Source organism: Salvia splendens, chromosome 14 (assembly GCF_004379255.2).
Source record: "Salvia splendens isolate huo1 chromosome 14, SspV2, whole genome shotgun sequence".
Taxonomy (NCBI): Eukaryota; Viridiplantae; Streptophyta; class Magnoliopsida; order Lamiales; family Lamiaceae; genus Salvia; species Salvia splendens.
Genome location: NC_056045.1, coordinates 15,001,849 through 15,021,574, shown reverse-complemented (window position 1 = coordinate 15,021,574; position 19,726 = coordinate 15,001,849). Strand labels below are relative to the sequence as shown.

At 37.1% G+C, this 19,726-nt stretch overlaps 2 protein-coding genes across 3 annotated transcripts; one reads left to right on the top strand and one right to left on the bottom strand.

The window, feature by feature from the left end:
- Positions 1-5,693: 5,693 nt before the first annotated feature.
- Positions 5,694-10,570, bottom strand: LOC121763367 (protein SPT2 homolog). 2 transcript variants are annotated; one of them, XM_042159372.1, is made up of 10 exons: positions 10,284-10,570; positions 9,543-9,633; positions 9,215-9,438; positions 8,772-8,889; positions 8,231-8,302; positions 8,022-8,145; positions 7,421-7,920; positions 7,200-7,336; positions 7,020-7,106; positions 5,694-6,296 (listed from the first exon to the last, which is right to left on the bottom strand). In XM_042159372.1, exons 2-10 carry the CDS (start codon positions 9,561-9,563, stop codon positions 6,191-6,193), a joined length of 1,389 nt encoding a protein of 462 aa, XP_042015306.1. In that variant the 5' UTR covers positions 9,564-9,633; positions 10,284-10,570; the 3' UTR covers positions 5,694-6,190. The 2 variants fall into 2 exon arrangements, with proteins under 2 accessions (XP_042015306.1, XP_042015305.1); XM_042159371.1 differs by having other exon boundaries at positions 8,228-8,302; positions 10,284-10,569.
- Positions 10,571-15,669: 5,099 nt separating this feature from the next.
- LOC121764236 lies at positions 15,670-17,472 on the top strand. The gene has a single exon (XM_042160291.1). The coding sequence runs from the start codon at positions 15,670-15,672 to the stop codon at positions 17,470-17,472; it is 1,803 nt and encodes a 600-aa protein (XP_042016225.1).
- The last annotated feature ends 2,254 nt before the right edge of the window (positions 17,473-19,726 follow it).

Genomic DNA, 19,726 nt, shown 5'->3' with positions numbered 1-19,726 from the left:
AAAGTAGGGCAAATTCGCTCGCCGCTTTTTCCCGGCTGGCCGCTGCACCTAGGCCAGCGGTCGCCACGAGATGGTCCGAGGCTTCTGACCTTTGGCTGGCTGTCGCTGCACTTGTTTCAGCGGTCGCCATCCATCATTCTGTAACTCTCTGGACTCTCGACAGCGGTCGCCACGCATTCTCCAGCGGTCGCTAGGCGTGTCTTGATTTCATGCACAACTTTTCCGGAGCGGGCCGCTACTGGCTTAGCGGCTGTTGGGCGCCAGCGGTCGCTGGACATGCAGAACAACTCCAGATTTCCATCTTCGCGATTTGACTTCCTTTTTAGGCTCAAATATGCACATTTATCACAAAACATGTCAAAATACCCAAATATACAAAATATGCAAATAATGGACATGTCATGCGACTTTTACATTAAAAAGGACCAAATGCTGGCCTTAAAACCGTGTAAAATCCGAGCGTATCAATTAAATCTAGATAATAGTAAACAAACAACTTCAAACATGAATTGGATAAGTCTAAAAAAGTAGAGGATGTTCTTAAAGTGTCTTTTAAATTTTAATTCATCAAAGTCTAATGCTAGCCTCAAAGCATACTTATACTATGGAAGAGAAATAAAATAGAAGGGCCCAAAAGTGGGCTCGAACTAGCTAAAATTCATGTTCTAGCGCAAATTAACCCACTCGGGTAGCCTTGGTGTAAGTTCTACACGTCCGGGTAGAAGTTTTTGAAATTTGAAGGTTAGAAACTTTGACCCATCCAGTGGAGTTGGTTGCAACTTCACCCCGTCTAGGTAGAAGGTTCTTGACTGAGCAATTTTCATAAAACGGCCATAATTTTCTCTATCAGACTTCGAGAGTCCGTTTGAGGCATGCAAGGTATCTACGTGAAACTCTTTTGAAACTGAGCACATTGGAGGTCTCGTTTTGAAGCCATCTTGATAGGTTGGTTACTGTTTGAATCATGACCCATCTGCATCTTAGCTCCTTATCATGATTTGGAGGTTCTTAGACAAAAATCTATCCATGGTTCTCGTGTTCAGTGAATCCTTTTACGTTGGGTATCGATGATCGTATCAGAGTCATTTCCTCTTTTATCCCTTATCCACTTAACTCACAAAACATCATTTTATAAAATCTTGTGCCGAAAACAGTGTCTCACATATAATGAGACGGAATGAGTATTTTCGATCATCACGCAGCATGTATGCTAAAGTTTCATACCTTCAAAATTAATGCTCAAAACATACTCAACGAAGTCTTTAGAATTTGAGTATTTGGTCATCGTCCTTTCTATATCTAACTAGCGAAAACCTTAGTCATACCATACTCAAAGATTTATCAATTTACAACCTTCAAAAATTAGATAGAAGTGAGAGTTGCATCGAATTAATAATATTCCACCAGTTTAGGGCTACTTAAATGGTTAATCGGTTAACTAAATTGATTAAGGTTAAATATGGATTAACTGATAACCATCTATAATTGTTACATGCTCAGCCCCGATTATCACGTCTCGGAGAACTCGACTCTCATATCTAACCGAGAACTATTCGGTTCCGAAAGAACTGCTATCTATCTCCAAAATAGGCAAAACACATCATTAAATCATTGTACTTTGATTGTTTATTTCAATAGGTTCTTATATAATTTTTTTGTGTAAGTCCTTATACTTTGATATTCGATATATTCCAATCCTTATTTGACGGATCTGTTAACTTTTTCATTATAAAATAATACATCATATATTAATTATTTGAATATATTCCACCTAATATCCTTGTTGGAAAATATGAACATAACATAAATATATAAAAAAAAGATAAAAACAAAAAAAAAACTAAACAATTCCAAATCGTTAAAAGAAATTTATTGTTTGATTATTTGAAGTTCGAATATTAATTTATATTTGGTTAATATTCGAACTTCAAATAATCAAACAACAAATTTCTTTTAACGATTTGGAATTCTTTAGTATTTTTGTTTTTATTTTTATCTTTTTTTTTATATATTTATGTTATGTTCATATTTTCCAACTAGGATATTAGATGGAATATATTTAAATAATTAACATATGATGTGTTATTTTATAATGGAAAAGTTAATGATTCCGTTAAATAAGGATTGAAATATATCGAATATAAAAGTACAAGGAATTACTAAAACGAAAAAATTGTATAAGAACCTATTGAAATAAACAATCAAAGTACAAGGACTTAAGGATGTGTTTTGCCAACAAGTAGATTTGTTTGTTATTATACATGCTCTCTCTGTCCCCTTACAAATGAAATTTTTTTCTTTTTGAGTTGTTCTATTAAAAATGAAACGTTTCCTAAAATGAAAATATTATCATCTCTACTTTTTTATCTCTCTTATTTTATTCTCTTTTCATTAATTCACAACACAACACTATCTAAAATCTCATGGCGAAAGCAAATGTTTCATATTTAATGAAACGGAGAGAGTATCACTCAAGGTAAATGAACTATTTTTAAAATAATATTTGGAGAAGCTATATCGTTTTACTAGTAACAACAAATATGCAATCTTTGAACGAATCATAGCAGATTAGGAGCAACAACAAACCATTTTTTGTTTGTTTTGTAGTATTTATTTAATATAATCAAATAGTATCAATTCTCTTCATTAACTGGTTTAATATCAGTGAATATAATCATAGTGATGATGTTTGCAGATTAATAAAATTAACCAAATTAATAATATTTACCAAACTACCAATATCTTTAGACTTTAGATGTGTTTTTATCTACAAATTGCAATCAGTTATGGGAGATTATGAAATGGAGACGTGTTCATGGTAGAGATGGGTGGATCTTCTGGGTTTAGGGCTTGTTTAGTTTCGGTACTTAATTCTAATATTATCTGTAAAATTCTTGATAGTTTAATTCTTTCATCCAGTGAATGCTTTTTGCAAAAATTAATGGGCTCTCTAACACCGTTAAACAATACTAGTAAATGTATCTATAAAAATTGTGTAACATTTCTTATTTTCAAAGCTCTCACTCCTTCCTTATAATATATTGGGTTCTTTAATTTGTAAGATTTTATCTTATGATTATGTTAACATCTATCAATTTGAAATATACAGGCAAACAACTTGGCATGTGGTTCTGAGCAATCTGAGATACGAAATCAGAGCACTATGATGATACCATAGTTAAAATAACAACTTAGCAAGAAATCTGCGATACACAGACAAGTAACTTGACATATGATTCCAAGCAATGGGATACGAAATCAGAGCATTTTGGTGACACCATAGTTAAAATGACAACCTAGGCAAGCAATCTGCGATTCATATGCAAGCAACTCAACATATGGTTCCAAACAATCTGCGATACAAAATAAGAAATAATCAAGCAATCTGCTATACATAGGCAAACAAGCATGCCACATGACAGACTAAGGTTTAATCTGTTTCTAAATCTAACTGTCCTCATTGGTAGTAGGTTGTCATTTTAATTTGGGGTATCATTTTAGTATAACCCTAATATATAATGTTTGATTTATGAAATTGAGTATCACAACTTAATCTTAGATGAATAATCATATGATAATTAGTCTTATACACCACTCTCTAACTAAAATAATCTCTCAAATGAATCCAAGATAGATAGTTATATATTAATGAGTCAGTGTCAACCAAACACCATCTATGTTTCCAAGGATAGCCCACCAAAAAACACTAATTTGAGTTAACTATTCAAAACTTTTCCTCCATTATACATACACCGACATGACATTTTTATTACTTACTCCGCGATGGCCTAGATGACACATTTCTTAAGGGCAAATTACCTTAAAAGTCCCAAATTTTTTCAATTTTTTGGTTTTTCCCACAAACTAAAAAATTGGCGTATAATGTCATGAACTTTATATTTTGTCGCTGTTTTCTCATGACTGGTTTTCCGGCCATGAAGCATGTTGATGTGACTTTTTAAGCTGATGTGGTTGCTGAGCGTATAAGCTAACGTGGCTACTGACGTATCAAACTGCCCTAAAAATCACAAACTATTCCTATTGTCCGGTTTTTCCCACGAACTAAATTTTTTTTAGCTGACGTGTCCTTTCAAGCTAACGTGGTTGTTGAGTGTCTGCTGACGTATTAAAATTGTGCTTACTCGTATTTTAACCCACAAAACCCCCAAATTTACCCTAATTCACTCACCATTCTTACCCTAAATTCACACCCCCTTCACTTCACTATCAAATCGTTGCCGATGAGCAAGACGGCGGCGATGCGCGAGGGGCTTCTGCATGGCGGCGGAGGAGTTAATTTCTTGATTCTTAAATGCTGGCATGTCGACTGACCACGACTTCTTCCTGCTCCGCCTCTTACACAGGATAAATAATAGTAACAACAAGAGAAGCAACCCTAAAACAAATCTAATTGCAATTCCCGTTCTAGCGCCGCCAGAGAGCTTCTTCTTCTCTCCTCTGCATGCACTCGCGGCTCCACCGGCAGCAATAGCCAGAGTTTTGAGGAACACAATGTCAAGAGGCTTCCCAAAAAGAAAGGTGCTGAGAAATGATTCCTTCGATTTTTCCGCAAGGCCTTTCAGAATGGAGCCGTTTATATTGTTGAAATTTACGTTGAATTGGTCAAGATTTGAGAGCTAAAGTGATTATTCTAAAAAATACGAATTGAAATCGAAACCACACATTCAATACGAAAATAGACTAAATTCGAACAAATCTAAAAATCACACATTCAAGTTGACTACAAATCGATGCTTTGAAATGGAAAAAATCAAAATTGGAATATGGCAGAAATTGCAACATGAGGGAAAAGAAATCGCGACAATAGAATGGGAATAGTTTGTGGGAAAAACCGAAAAATGGGAAAAGTTTGTGACTATTAGGGTTAATGAATTTCCGACGTTTTCCACGTCATATTTCAGGATTGCCACGTGCGCAAGAATTTGACCGGAAAACTCCAGGGTCGGGTCAAATGGGAAATTCCAACAACCCGATAAAGTTTATGACGTTATACGCTAATTTTTTAGTTCGTGGGAAAAACTGAAAAATAGAAAAAGTTTTTGACTTATATGGCAATTTGCCACATTTCTTAATAACACGTACTTTTTTAAATTGCTAACTCGCTAACTAATCAATACAGTACCTAAGAAATGTCAACACGATGACATCAATATGCCAACCAAAAAATATAAGAATATCAACTAAATTGTCTTGACATATTATTGTCATCGTGTTGACATTTTTCATATAGGAGTACTAAGTTGATGATTTAATAAGTTAACAATATAAGAAAAGTTTGCATTATAACGTATCGTTATTGGTTAATGTGTACTCCCTCTGTCCGCGAAAGAGTCATTTTGATCCGCCCAAGAAAAGTTAGCATTATAACGCATCCATAAATGGTAGAACAACTCATTCCACTCGCATATCTTTTAAAACTAATACATACAAGTGGGACCCATATTTCACTAACTTTTTTCCACCAACTTTTCTTACCATTTCTTATAACTCATGCCAAAAAGAAATTAGTCTCATATTCACGAACCGAAGAAGTGTCATTGAAGATTGAAAATGTTAGTGTACATATTAAATAGAGAGGAAAAAAGTTGAAAATTTAATTATGAAGAGAGATAGTATTTGGATGTATTAATGGAGACGGAAAATTTCCAAAAGTAATAAGTTGGACAGAGGGGGAGAAAAAAAGTCAATCCATTACGTCCTCGCTCCTTCCTCTTTTGAAAGCAGATTAATACCAATCCGCCTAACCTACACAACATAACTACAACATTTACAACAGACAACTTTTTTATAAAATTATGGATTTGCCAGTTGAATAAAAAGGAAATAAAGAATCCAAATCTAAATGATAACTATTGTCACATAAAAGTCCAGTATAGTTAGATACTCCCTCAATCCCAACTAAGTTGATACAAAACTTTTTAGCACGGAAATTAAGAAATTGTGTTAAAAAATAGGAGAGATAAATAAAGTAGGAAAGATATAGAGAAAGGAAAGTAAGTCATGGAAAAAAAAGTAAGAGTGATTGGATGTTTTGTTTTTAGTCAAAAAAAAATGAAATGACTCAACTTAATTGGAACGGAGAGAGTAGAAAACTATGCATTTAGCACCAAAGCAAACAGCACCCAAACCATAACAAATTCCGCCCCATGTCCATTTACTACGATGGGCTTTAATGGCTCATCTTGCGCTTCTTTGCCTGCCATATCCTATCCCTTCTTTCTTCTTCTTCAATTAGGCGGAGCTGTTCTTCATCTTCCTGCCTGGCAATTCTTGCACTGGGCAACATACATAACATGTCAACAAACTTCAACTTTCAAAGCAAACAGCTGGATGTCGAGACCAAATATCAGAATGCAATGACTAACATCAACGATATACAAATACTACTATCCCGAATACCCTACTATTGTCCCCAACATGTACCCACAATTCTCAAGGGATGAACAAAGAAGGCAAATAATAGGATAATTTTATTAAATTTCAACAAATAATACAAACTCTGATGTTCAGATTCCAGCAGAGGCACGTAGCATGTTCCAACTAAAAATCCATTTAAAATTTTATTTGCAAACGTAAAAGTCAAAGTTGCTATTTACGTATGAAACTAAACTGTAAAGAATATGGGTCTGAATTTCCTACATGGCTAATGATGATACAGGTTGATAGCACCACCATCGAATAAAAAAAGTAAAAAGAAGTCATGTAAATGAACCCATGTACTCCCTCCATCCCGCCCTAGGTGTAGCATTTCCTTTTCAGCACGGGATTTTATGTGGTGTTATTTTGAGAGTCAAGTGGAGAGAGGATAAAGTAAGAATGAGAAAAAGTAGTGGGAGTAGTGATGCTTCCATTTTAAGAAATGTGTCATTAAAAAAGGAAAATGTATCCTTTAGAATAGGATGTAGGGGGTATATTAAGTTAACTAAACCAAATGCATAAAAAAAGTAAAAAGAAGCCATGTAATTCAACCAGTGTATATATTAGTCCTTCATACTGACCTTCGTTTCTCCTCCATCAGAATATCATCAAAATTGGCCTCCATGTCACCAGTGTCATCATCATCTCGAAACTTATTGGGATTATAACTACAAAACAATTGTAGTCTTTAATACTTGAGTAAAGTTTTCCCTCTGAAAAAATGAATAATTCACAAGATACAGTCAAAAATGTTTAACTACCCAAACATTTGTCTGATCATATTTATGGCCTGTTCACCCTCGGAATCATCATCAGGAAACTGCCTCTTAGGTTTTGCCTTTGGCCGTTCATTTCGCAAAGGACCAAGTTTGGGGTGACTTTGAGGAGACCTCTTCAACTGCAAAGACCATAATATAACCCTTAGGAAACTTTGGAAGTCAATAAAGAAAAATTAATCTATAACTCACCCAATAGCCCATACCTGAACCTTAGAGGAAGGCAATGACTGTCTACTAGCAACCTTAGGCTTGCTAGACTCGTAATTATCGTTTTGTACAGGTCTTCTCAAAGCTGAAGGCTGGCCATGCAAAGACGTAGGTCTATTATTGCCAGATTGCGGATTCAATTGAACAGGTCTGCGTGCAACAGGTTGGAGTGGTGATGATGTTGGTTTACGTACAACAGAAATATTTTTTTTTGCAGCAGGTTGGGCCGACTTTGCTGTAGCACGAACAGAATTGTAAGAAGGCAGAACTTTAGGTCCAAGAGGCCGACCAGGCCCACTTCCATTATTGTTACCAAACTGTTTCCTAGATTCTGTGGATGACTTGTTTGTATGAGCTGACTTATCCATCCCAACTTTAGATTTGCTCTGGCTACATGGAAGCATAGGCTTTCTGCCATCAGGACCATTGAAGACTTCTTTTGCACGACCATTCCCCATTGGTCTGCTCCTTTGCATTAATTCGGCAGATCTTGCATCTTCAAGTTCACAAAAAAACATGTATAAGTTCCCTTTAGAAAAATACAATTGCAATAAGATTTGCGTCAACGAACCAGAAAGTACAAGAGCAGTCTCGCACCAGACTTGGGGGCTGACACTTTTCTTGGGGGTGGAACTTTTGAGGAGGCTGGAACCTCAGCATCATCCGATAACAAAAACGAATAGTCTCTTGTATTTTTCAGTATTTCGACTTTTTTCTTCAACTGCATCAATTACCAACGGCCACAATTGAAATAAGAGTACAACAATCAAATAACAATAGGAGCAGATACTGCCAATTCGTACCACAGTTTTAACACTTAGCGGACGGTTTGTTTGAGATTTTGAACTGACAGGAGCTGTAACAGAGCTCTTCTTCTCCTGTGGATAAACACAGGCTATGAGTAAAATAAGTTTAACATGCTTTCAGTTTCTTTTAGATGCAACTAATAAATTATTATTAAAATAAACAGGCTGTGATACATGTATAGGCGTGTCTTCATGTGTTTCAAGAGCTGCAACTGCAACAGAACAAAGTAGGTGTCCTTGCTAAAGAGAAAGTTCTACGGTTCAATCCTCACCATCCCCATTTCCCCAACTCAGGAAAAAAAGTCTTCCTATATACCAGTACAACTCAGACACTGAACCACAAAACATAATGGCAATGCTTGCTCAAACCAATATTAAACTATCCACACCTCTCTTAGCCAGCAGCTTGAATTGGCAGTTTTTTATGTTCTAAACACGTAGCTAGGTTAAACCCATCCTAAGGTTCAACAAGTAAAAACCTAGAAGTAATGAGAAAAGCAGCAGTGCCAACATAAAAGGGACAAAAGTGCACAGAACGTACCTTATGGCTAGTTCTACATATACTTGCTGCTAGATCTGGATTCTCCAAGAGGGACTTGCTTTCTTGGATCACCCTCTGAGCAATAACAGGCTGTGAAGGCCCAAAGAAAGAACCATAGCTGCAAATATACAGATTAATGTCAATATCAACCTTCGATTCGTATGAATGCAAATACTAGCATAACATTAATATGCAATACGGTTATAGCATAAGAATACTTGTTGATTCATCATCAAAGTTTGAATTAGATAGTAGTGTAATGTTCAGCCAAAAATCAACAATGCAGAATGCTCAAATGACCAAAATCATACGAAAACTGGCTGAATAAACCCATGAAAGCAAAATAAAACCAACATAGATGATCAGATATACATAAAATTTCAATTTACTAAATGCAATATTCAAAAAACAACATCAATATCAAAATTTTGAGGTAAGCTCACTTGTCTCTACGTGATGAATTAACTTTGTCACGGGAGCCAGGGTTTGCAGTCCCTGTATCCTTCTTCATCTGCTTTCGAATAGACTCTTTTAACCTTTGCCTGAGGGCAAGATAATCCAACTCCTCCTGGGTTGGCTTATGAACTCTTTCATAACCATCGTCATCTACATCTTCCTCTTCTTGCTCCTCTCCATCTTCTTCATACTCATCCCAATTTTCATACTCCTGCAATTAAAATTAATTTTTTTAGAAAAATTAAAATCTCAGAATAAACTGCCATTGCCAAAAAAGACACCTGACAAAAATATTGAAGATGGAGAGTGGCTTACATCTTTTTCATACCCTCCCATTGCTCTAATATATTGCTATATAAAAGCAGGAAATATGGATTCTGGTCTCACAGGACTTGAATCCCCAATCCTGAACACAGAAAAATAAACGTTTCAATCAACCAAAACTTTGATAGGCAAATTGTTGAAAATTGAGTATCCATGAACGAAATTCCAAACAGCAGAATTAATTAGTTTGCTTGATATATAGAGCAAGGAACATCCAACAAAGAAAACCAGTTATAAGATAAATTTCTAACAATTTAACGTATCACTTATCTGTATAATCCAACAAACAGATGTACATAATCGCACAAAACCTATAACCGATTTGCATCTAACAGGGAAAAAAAGAAGAAAATTTGCAATTCTAAGAAACGTGATGGAAAGGAGATTCAACCAGGCTTTATCTTTATATCATCGTTAGCCTCGTAAGATGCAGACAGTATAAAATTCAATCGAGCGACAAAATATACATAACATCAATTCACCAATAAAAGCCAAAACAATTGCTTGAAAAACACTTATGTATTTCGAGAAAATTTAATTTGATCGTGAGAAAAACGAGACACTATAACCTAAACCCACCGATTAAAGGCATTTTTTTTTTTGCTGAATGCATAATAATGATGAACTGGATTTGAATTTTATAGCAAAAACATATAAAACCTAATCGCTAATGAAATTTAAGCAGAAATCGCAAAATGATACAAGGACTATAATCAAATTGAATAAAAATACCTGTAAAGCAGGTCAAATCGGAACCGATGGTAGAAAATCAGAGCTTGAAGACCAATACTTATTGACAAAGATTTCGGATCTGAATGAGAGGAGGCCGTCTTGAGAGATATAGGGTTTCGCAATTAAAAATTGAGGGGAAATTCGTTTTGGCGAGGCTGGGCGAAGATAAATCGCCGCAGGAGGCACAAAAGGGAGACGCTACGCTATCGTGCGCCTTTGAGGTTGAGGATAAGAATGATGGACGAACCGCGATTTTGTGCGTTTCGTACCGCCTTCCATCCCTTTATTAACCAAATTCATTTTCAAATTATATATGGAAACAAATATGCCTCTACTTATATGGATTATGCTACCCATTTCTTTCAAAAGTTATTTCAAACTTAACAAACGAGATTATAGGAGACGTCGTGAGTTTTTAAAATATTTAGGGAAAAAAATTAAATATATTAATATGAAGAGAAAAATTGTACTCCCTCAATTCTCACGGTCTTTTTCTGCACTAGTTTTAAGATAATTCTCTTCGTCTCAATTAAGTTGAGTTAAAACTTTCGAGCATGGAAATTAATAAATTGTGTTGAAAAGTATGAGAGATGAATAAAGTAAGAAAGATAAAGAGATAGTAAAGTAGGTGATAGAATAAAATAAGAGTGATTGGATAATTTTTTTATCAAAAAATAAAATGACTCAACTTAGTTAGGACATCTCAAAAAGAATACGATTGGGACGGAGAAGTAGTTGAAGTCGAGAGAAAATAAAGTAAAAAAGTGAAAAATATGAGAAGACTATTCTTTACATTATTCTCTCACTTTATTTTTTCTTCGCTTTAGTTATTAAATAATATTTTTTTAAAATGGGTGAAAAAAGAGTGTTCAGCTAGGGAGTGATGAAGTAATAATTATACATATACATACAATTTTTGGTGAAATAATAATAGTGACATAATCATGATGATAATGATTTATAATTGCAATAAATATACTACTGCATTTAGAAACTCAATATGGTGATAAAAGGTTTATAATTAATTGTCAAGATATATAAAAGACATAGGAATCAAATAGGTTGAACAACATAACATAATTGAGTTTCACCGTATCCTACGAATCCTAGATCCTAGAATCCTAGAATCCTAACGAATTGCATCAGATCCTAGAATCCTAGAACAACATAACATAATTGCATCATATCATAGAATCCTATGAATCCTACATTTGTCTCCGTAAGTTTCACCAATATTTTACTATCTTCTTTTAATCAATGCCTTTCATGAAAAAAAATTGTTTTAGGAGTAAACAAGTAAACAATTGAGATATGACATTCATTTATAACTTTAGGGTTACTAGAGCGAATCATATAATTATTTTTAGTTTCCTCTCGGAAAATAGATAAGGTAAACCACATGCAAGGTTTTGTCGGACATCATAAGCATCCAACTCCAAACAGTTTCTAAGACCATTAAAATATCCTCACTAGTAAGTATTTTTTAAGATATTCACTAAAGTTTCATATGTTTTTAATCAAAACACCATATGGGCGTGGTTAGGCGGACCTTCAACCTTTAAATAAATTAAAATCGATCGTTCGAAAACACAGCCCAAGCCCAAAAGTGACTTAAGCCCAAGAAGACAAAACTAGAAGCCCACAAGTCGAGTACAACTAGGTAATCAAAAGCTAAAATATAACTAGAATCAACATAAAAAACTACTATAAACTTTATAGTAGTCGGTCATCTCTGCGCTGGAAATAGAAGTTAGGATAGTGTGAAGCCCCGATTTTTCGTTCCCTTCTTTCGAGATAAATCAGATTTATTAGTATAATTAGAAGCCAGTGTTATTTTTGGACTATCGTGTAATCTCGACATTTGAATGCTATGAGTATTCTATTATGGAAAACAAAATATCAAGGATATTTCTGTTTGAAGTATTAATGAATTACTTTGTGAAGGGATTTATTGAAAAATCTTTGGGAAAATAAGTATGAAGGGATTTCAAAATAATATTTCATACATAAGTGTGTAAAGATAGCACATACTATTAAATAAAAAAAATAAAAATAAAAATAAAAAAAGAAAGAGGATAGCACATACTGTTCAAAGCCTAAATCCCATATATGGGTACTATTTTCGTTAGAGATACACGATACATACAAGAGAGTGATACATTTTATTGGCCATCCCTACTTACATGAGTTCACAAATACAATCACTACCATTCCTACATATATCAAGTCCTAGCTATTGGGATTTGGGCAGTAGCCGAGAACGGAAATTAGACCAAGTAGTGTGCTAAGCAAAAGCATCTTTTTCCCTCTTCTTCTCTTGCGCTCGGTTTTTGCTCCACAAAGCTCCAGATTGACAGCCATGTATGTAGAAATTATGGCGATGAAAAGAAAAAAGAAGAACGAAGAACACAGAGATTTAATGTGGTTCAACTCACGTCTACATCCACGGGAAAATCAAGATCGAGTTGCTTTATTGATTACACTACCTCAGTATACAAAATCTGGAACATCACAGTATCCAACTAGTGGATCACTGACTTCTTCAGCTTGTTTCTTGAACATAATCCCAACGTTCTTTGTTCCCTTGATGTACCTGAGAATTCTTTTGGCTTCTCCTAAATCTTTTATCTCAAAATCCCTCATCAACTCATGCTTGATGGCTCTGATTTCTTCTATGTCAGCAACTACCACAAGCATGTCATCCACATACAAGACTAAATAGGGAACAACCTTCACATCAACTGCTTTGATATACACACAATTGTCATAGGATGACTTCATGAAACCAATATTGCTGAGATGAGCATCAAACTTAAGATACCAATGTCTGCTACTTTGTCTCAGACCATACAAGCTTTTCTTTAAGTGACAAACCTTTCCTTCATGCCCTGGTGCCACAAAGCCCTTTGGTTGTTGATAAACTCGGATTTTAACTGTTTTATTGGACATTAAACATGATCATTTGTGTGCTTTCGTTGCATTATCTTAGAGTTTATGTCCATATTTCACTATAAAGGTGCTTTGATGAGTTTATCTAGTGTTTGAAGTTAAAATAGGTAAAAAGGGTCAAAATGAACCAAGCCGTGACTGGGGTCTGATTCAAACGTTAATCTGTCTATCAAGATGGGGTCCAATTCCTATTTTGAGAGTACCATTGTCTTCATCATCGAAAGAGCTTCGCGTGGGTACCTCACACGCCCCAATCGGAGTTCGGATGAAAGAGATATGGCCGATCTACGAAAGCCGCGCGGCCTGCCGGGAGCTACCCGGCCGGGTGAATTTTATGTGCAATAATTCCACCCGGCCGGGTGGCCAATTTTGTTCACAAAGAGTCCAGAGACTTCTACCCGACCGGGTGGATTTTATGTGCAATAATTCCACCCGGCCGGGTCCGTCTGACTGACGATTTTTAGCCCAGACGCGATTTTTCTGAAGGAAAAATAAGAGAGAGAAGCTAGGGCAACGGAAATTCATTCTTTCCCAGCCGCAAAAACACAATCTCTCTCTAGGAAGCACTCTTGGAAGAAGATTGAAGATTCAAGCTTCAATTCCTCCGCCAATTGTAATCCGTATCATGAATTCCGTTGTTTCTCTCCGTTTTTATTTATTTTCTACTTTGAACATGAGTAACTAAACCTTTTATGTAGAATTCTTGGTGAAGATGCATTGATTCATAGATTTAATCCAATTGACTTCGTTTTTATCTTGCTCTTGTAATTGTTTGAATTATTCTTGTGCTTTTTCCTATCAATTGCTTGATCACCAATTGGGAGTGTAGGATTTCTTAGAGTAATCGGGAGATGAAATATTTAATCTTGAAAGAGGAATAATTCACACCTTAATTCAATAAAACTCGGGAGAGTTGAGATTATGAGTGAGATCTTTAATCTAATCAAACTTTTGGGAGTTAGGTCTAAGATTTAGAAGGGGACTTCACTTATTACACCTAATCTACAGATTTCTCACCTCGGGAGGGGGTTTAATCTACAATTGTGATTGATTCAACAATTCTAGAGACTTTAAATGGTAAATCGGTTTCAATTGGGTTAAGCTATGAGTTGTGCATCGGATCCTTGAATTCTGCATATTTCTTCATCATATTACACAGCTTCATCGCTCTCTTGTTTAATTATTCTAATTTAATTTCTACATTTACATGCTTTTAGTAGTTGTTAGTTTCAAAACCAAATTTCCTGATTGTCTGGATAGTCGTTGAAATTTGTTCGTGGTACTTAGGTTTACACATAATTGTCTCTGTGGGATACGATATACTCTTGCTTGCTATTTGCTACGATAACCCCGTACACTTGCGGGTATTAATTGGGTAAAATAAGTTGAGTCAAGTTTTTGGCGCCGTTGCCGGGGACAATTTTTGTGTTATATAGCTTGATATCGTGATAATAATCAAGATTACTACTTCAGATTTTACTGCTTTATTTTTCGTTTAATTTTTTTTGAGTTCTCACATTTGTGTTTCTTATTCAGGTGTATGCACACACGCTCTAAAGGCTTGCCTCTAGAACCTTTCGATCCGGAGATCGAAGCAACAAACCGGAAGAGGAACGCTTATAGGAGGCTCACAGAGAAAGTTCAAGCTTCTTCGCCTAACCGCATAGGAGCATCCTCAGTTCAGAGGGACCTTTCACCCATCCGATCACCAGTTCAGGACCATCAACTGTTTGATCCCGTTTCTCCTAGTCTGATGGAGTACGAAGAGGGTAACAACGGTCCACCACCCCCTCCTCCTAATTATGCTGAGCTTCTACGACAGCTGGAGGAGTTGCGTCAACAGGTCAACCGTGGACCACCCGTGCCTGTGCAGAATCAATATGTATACCAAGGCCAGGCAAATCCAACTGTTCATAGCAACATCGCGGCCAATACTTTTGAGTTGAAAAGAGGACTAATCCAGATGGCGGAGAACATTGCTTTTAGGGGCAAATCCAAAGATGACCCTAACAAGCATATCACTAAGTTCATTCAGATTTGCAACACAACAAAGATGAATGGAGTGACAGATGAGCAGGTTCGACTAAGGCTGTTTCCTTTCTCTTTAGAGGATTCAGCAAAGGATTGGTTGGAGAGTTTGGAGTCGGGCTCAATCAGAACATGGGATGCTATGGTAGAGAAGTTTTTAGAAAAGTTTTATCCCCCCAGTGAGGCGATTAAGAGGCAACATGAGATCATTGCCTTTCAGATGAACCCTGCGGAGAATATCAGAGAAGCATGGGGGAGGTTCAAAGCTTTGATGAAGCGGTGTCCCAACCATGGGTTAACCCCGACAGTGCAAGTCATTACATTCTTCAAAGGGTGCGTGCCTGAAGCACAACGGGAGTTGAATTTGAGCTCAGGTGGAAATATTCTCAAGAAATGAGTGAATGAAGCTATGGAAGTGATAGAGGAGCTTGCATCTAATGACGAAGGATGGAGCAACGACAGGAGTAAGGTGCATAGGGTGGCTTCTACTACAGATCATGATCCTATGAGCTCCCTATCCGACAAGTTGGATGCGCTAACCATGAAATTCGACTGCATAGCAATGGGGCAACCATCTCAAGAACCCCAAGGAAAAATGGGGGACGTGAACTATGTGAATCAAGGGGACAATAACCGGTACTTCAATAATCACCGCGCCAACTTTCAGGGTGGAGGATATAATCAGTTCGGGAACAAATGGCATCCCAATCTATCTTATGGAAACCCAAATAATGCTCTGCAACCACCCTCGGGGTTCACAGTTACTGATGGAGTGGTTAATGATCCGAAGAAGATGACCACGGAAGACATACTCAAGTCTTTCATGCTACAGTCCAACAAGCTCATTGAGCAGAACAATCAAAGGATTGAGAAGGTTGAGACAGATGTGCAAAGTATGGCCACTCATCTGAAGAACATAGACACACAGATCAACCAGATTTCCCAGACTGTGAGTACTATTACTCAACCGGGAAAATTCCCTTCGAACACCATCATAAATCCCAAAGAATGCAAAGCTGTGCATCTAAGGAGTGGCACTGTCTATGAAGCTCCCTCACTGCCTACGACCACATCTGATACCGTTCTTGAGCCCAAGGCTGCCGTGGCAGAGAAGGAAAAGGAGGCTGAAAAGGAGAATACTGGCACCACTTCTGGAGTAAAGGTGCCATTCCCGCAGGTACTGAATCAGAAGAAGAAGAAGAAAGATGAGCAGTTCACTCGATTTCTAGACATCTTCAGAAAGGTGCATGTGAACATTCCTTTGATCGAGGCGCTGCTGCAGATGCCTAAGTACGCTAAGTTTCTGAAGGAGGTGATAGCCCAGAAGACCAGTTGGGGGCAGGTTGACACTATTAACCAAACTGAAAATTGTAGTGCTCTGCTGCAAAGGAAACTGCCTGCCAAGCTGAAGGACCCTGGAAGTTTCACTGTCGACTGCCTCATTGGGGGCTATAAGGTGGAGAATGCTCTCTGCGATCTAGGCGCGAGCATTAATCTAATGCCACTATCGGTGTTCAAGCAAATGAACATTGGTACTTTGAAGCCCACCTCAGCCACACTACAGATGGCAGACAGATCTGTCGTGTATCCAAAGGGCATCGTGGAAGACCTACTGATTAAGGTCGGGGAATTTATTTTTCCCATCGACTTTATGGTCTTGGACATGGAAGAAGACAAGGGAGTCCCCCTACTGCTAGGACGTCCCTTCCTTGCCACTGCCGAGGTAAATATAAACGTGAAAAAGGGAGAGTTGACAATCTTCATGGGAGAAGAAAGTCAAACGTTTTCCCACAAACCGAGAAGCATGGATGGAAGAACTGAGGAGTGCAAAGTAGTGCGTCTGAAGCACCAAGTGATTACTGAAGAAGGAGGATCGAGTGCAGTCAGAAAAGTGAAGCAGAAGGACTTTTATGAGCTTCACATGGAGATGATGGCTTCCACTAACTCGGAGCCAATAGCATGGATCGATGCAGACCATAGTTGCCCTTCACCGGTGCACTCGGTGATCATTACTGCACCCCCTAGGATGGGGGGTAAAATACCAACTGCTGCCAAGGGAAGAAAGACAACTGCTCCAACACTGAAGGAGCTTATCCCGAGAGAGCCTGAAAAGTGGTGGCTCACCAAGACTTGGAATGATCTATTTCCTCATGGAGGAGGAGCCAAGCGATCACCTGGAGGCAACTCTGGGATGAAAGAGGATCTCGGTTGATATTTAGAGACGTCGGGCATACGACGGTAAAAAGTTGCGCTACCATGGGAGGCAACCCATGGAAGGTATCTTTTATTGTTTTATGTATTTCTTTTGGTGTTGTTGCTAAGTAAGCATCACCTCTCCACCAACGTTTCAAACTTATTTCTTTGTGTAGCTTTGAATAAGTTTGGGGGGTGATATGGTGGATGGTGAACCTATGAGCATGTTTATTGTTTTCATGTTATTTTTGGGTAGTTTTAAAATTTTTGCTTAGGATTTTAATTGACTTGGATGAAACTGAATGGGGTCGGAGCAATTTGAATTGAATTCAAGCATGTATGTTGGATGAGTTGCTAATGATGCTTTATGTTAAAATGTTTGTGAAAACTTGTTGATATGACCAAGCATGCTTGTATGTCCTTATTGTGATTTGGCTAAAGTGAATTGCTCGTTGCATTGTCCTTTGCCATAACCCTGTGAGACTTGAGCCTATATATTTCTAAATGTGTGATTATCGTCATTGTGTTATATGTTTCTAGAACTTGCTCGCGATCTTCCTTGAGTCTACATAGTGAGTATAGATTTAGGAAGTGACGTTAGGCCATCTGTTCTAGCCTTGTTTTTACTTTCACCCTAAAATAAAAATCATAATCTTTTGTTAGCCATATTTGAGCCTAATAGCCTTTTTCTTTGATAACTTGGGGTTGTATATATGCTTGAAAATAATTTTGGGGGAAAAGAACACTTTTGGATGATAAAAAGAATTTAAAGATGAAGTATTGACTTGAATATCGTTGGAAAAGTGGATGTATGCTTTTAGTTGTGAAAAAAAAGAGTTGTAAAAAAAAAGAAGAATAATTTGGTGGTATAAGCTAGGTGAAGCCTAGAGGGGGTATAAGCTAGACGAAGTCTAGAAATGCGTAAGAAACCAAGTTTGGGGGAGAATTGGTAGATGAGAAGAGTCTATAAAGACTACTGAGGAGTTGAGTTGTTTAAAGAACGAAGTTATTATAGTTTCGAAAGGGATTATAAGTCACTTTGGCCAAATTTTCCTCACCTAACCAAAAAGCCTACATTACAACCTACAAATAAGACCTGTCAGATCCTTGATTTATAGTCACAAAATAGTAGAGGAGGGGTTAGATTTCGAGCAAGCCTATGGTAAATTATGCATGATTGATTGATTTGAGAGCTTGTATTTTACCTATACACTTTGAGAGTGAGAGAATTACACTACATATCTATCTTGTGAGGGCAAATTGACAAGGTTGCATACGTGTTAGTAACTTGAAGCAATGATCAGTTGGTTTACATGTGTGTGAAGTTATTGATGCATGCTATTGTTTATTAACTGAGGCAATGATGAGATCCAACTTATGTGTACGAGTTTATATTTGATTGTTGTCTGCTTCTTGTTTGAGGACAAACACGTGATTAAGTTTGGGGGAGTTGATAAACTCGGATTTTAACTGTTTTATTGGACATTAAACATGATCATTTGTGTGCTTTCGTTGCATTATCTTAGAGTTTATGTCCATATTTCACTATAAAGGTGCTTTGATGAGTTTATCTAGTGTTTGAAGTTAAAATAGGTAAAAAGGGTCAAAATGAACCAAGCCGTGACTGGGGTCTGATTCAAACGTTAATCTGTCTATCAAGATGGGGTCCAATTCCTATTTTGAGAGTACCATTGTCTTCATCATCGAAAGAGCTTCGCGTGGGTACCTCACACGCCCCAATCGGAGTTCGGATGAAAGAGATATGGCCGATCTACGAAAGCCGCGCGGCCTGCCGGGAGCTACCCGGCCGGGTGAATTTTATGTGCAATAATTCCACCCGGCCGGGTGGCCAATTTTGTTCACAAAGAGTCCAGAGACTTCTACCCGACCGGGTGGATTTTATGTGCAATAATTCCACCCGGCCGGGTCCGTCTGACTGACGATTTTTAGCCCAGACGCGATTTTTCTGAAGGAAAAATAAGAGAGAGAAGCTAGGGCAACGAAAATTCATTCTTTCCCAGCCGCAAAAACACAATCTCTCTCTAGGAAGCACTCTTGGAAGAAGATTGAAGATTCAAGCTTCAATTCCTCCGCCAATTGTAATCCGTATCATGAATTCCGTTGTTTCTCTCCGTTTTTGTTTATTTTCTACTTTGAACATGAGTAACTAAACCTTTTATGTAGAATTCTTGGTGAAGATGCATTGATTCATAGATTTAATCCAATTGACTTCGTTTTTATCTTGCTCTTGTAATTGTTTGAATTATTCTTGT

What these genes read in the sequence shown, in the direction of transcription:
- LOC121763367 (XM_042159371.1), bottom strand. Translation starts at nt 9,563, where the DNA reads ATGGGAGGGTATGAAAAAGAT. An exon ending in AATTCATCACGTAGAGACAA is followed by an intron (nt 8,890 to 9,214) that starts GTGAGCTTACCT and finishes GTATATTTGCAG; the next exon opens with CTATGGTTCTTTCTTTGGGC. An exon ending in CGCTAAGTGTTAAAACTGTG is followed by an intron (nt 8,146 to 8,227) that starts GTACGAATTGGC and finishes TAATTGATGCAG; the next exon opens with TTGAAGAAAAAAGTCGAAAT.
- LOC121764236 (XM_042160291.1), top strand. Translation starts at nt 15,670, where the DNA reads ATGGAAGTGATAGAGGAGCTTGCATCTAATGACGAAGGATGGAGCAAC.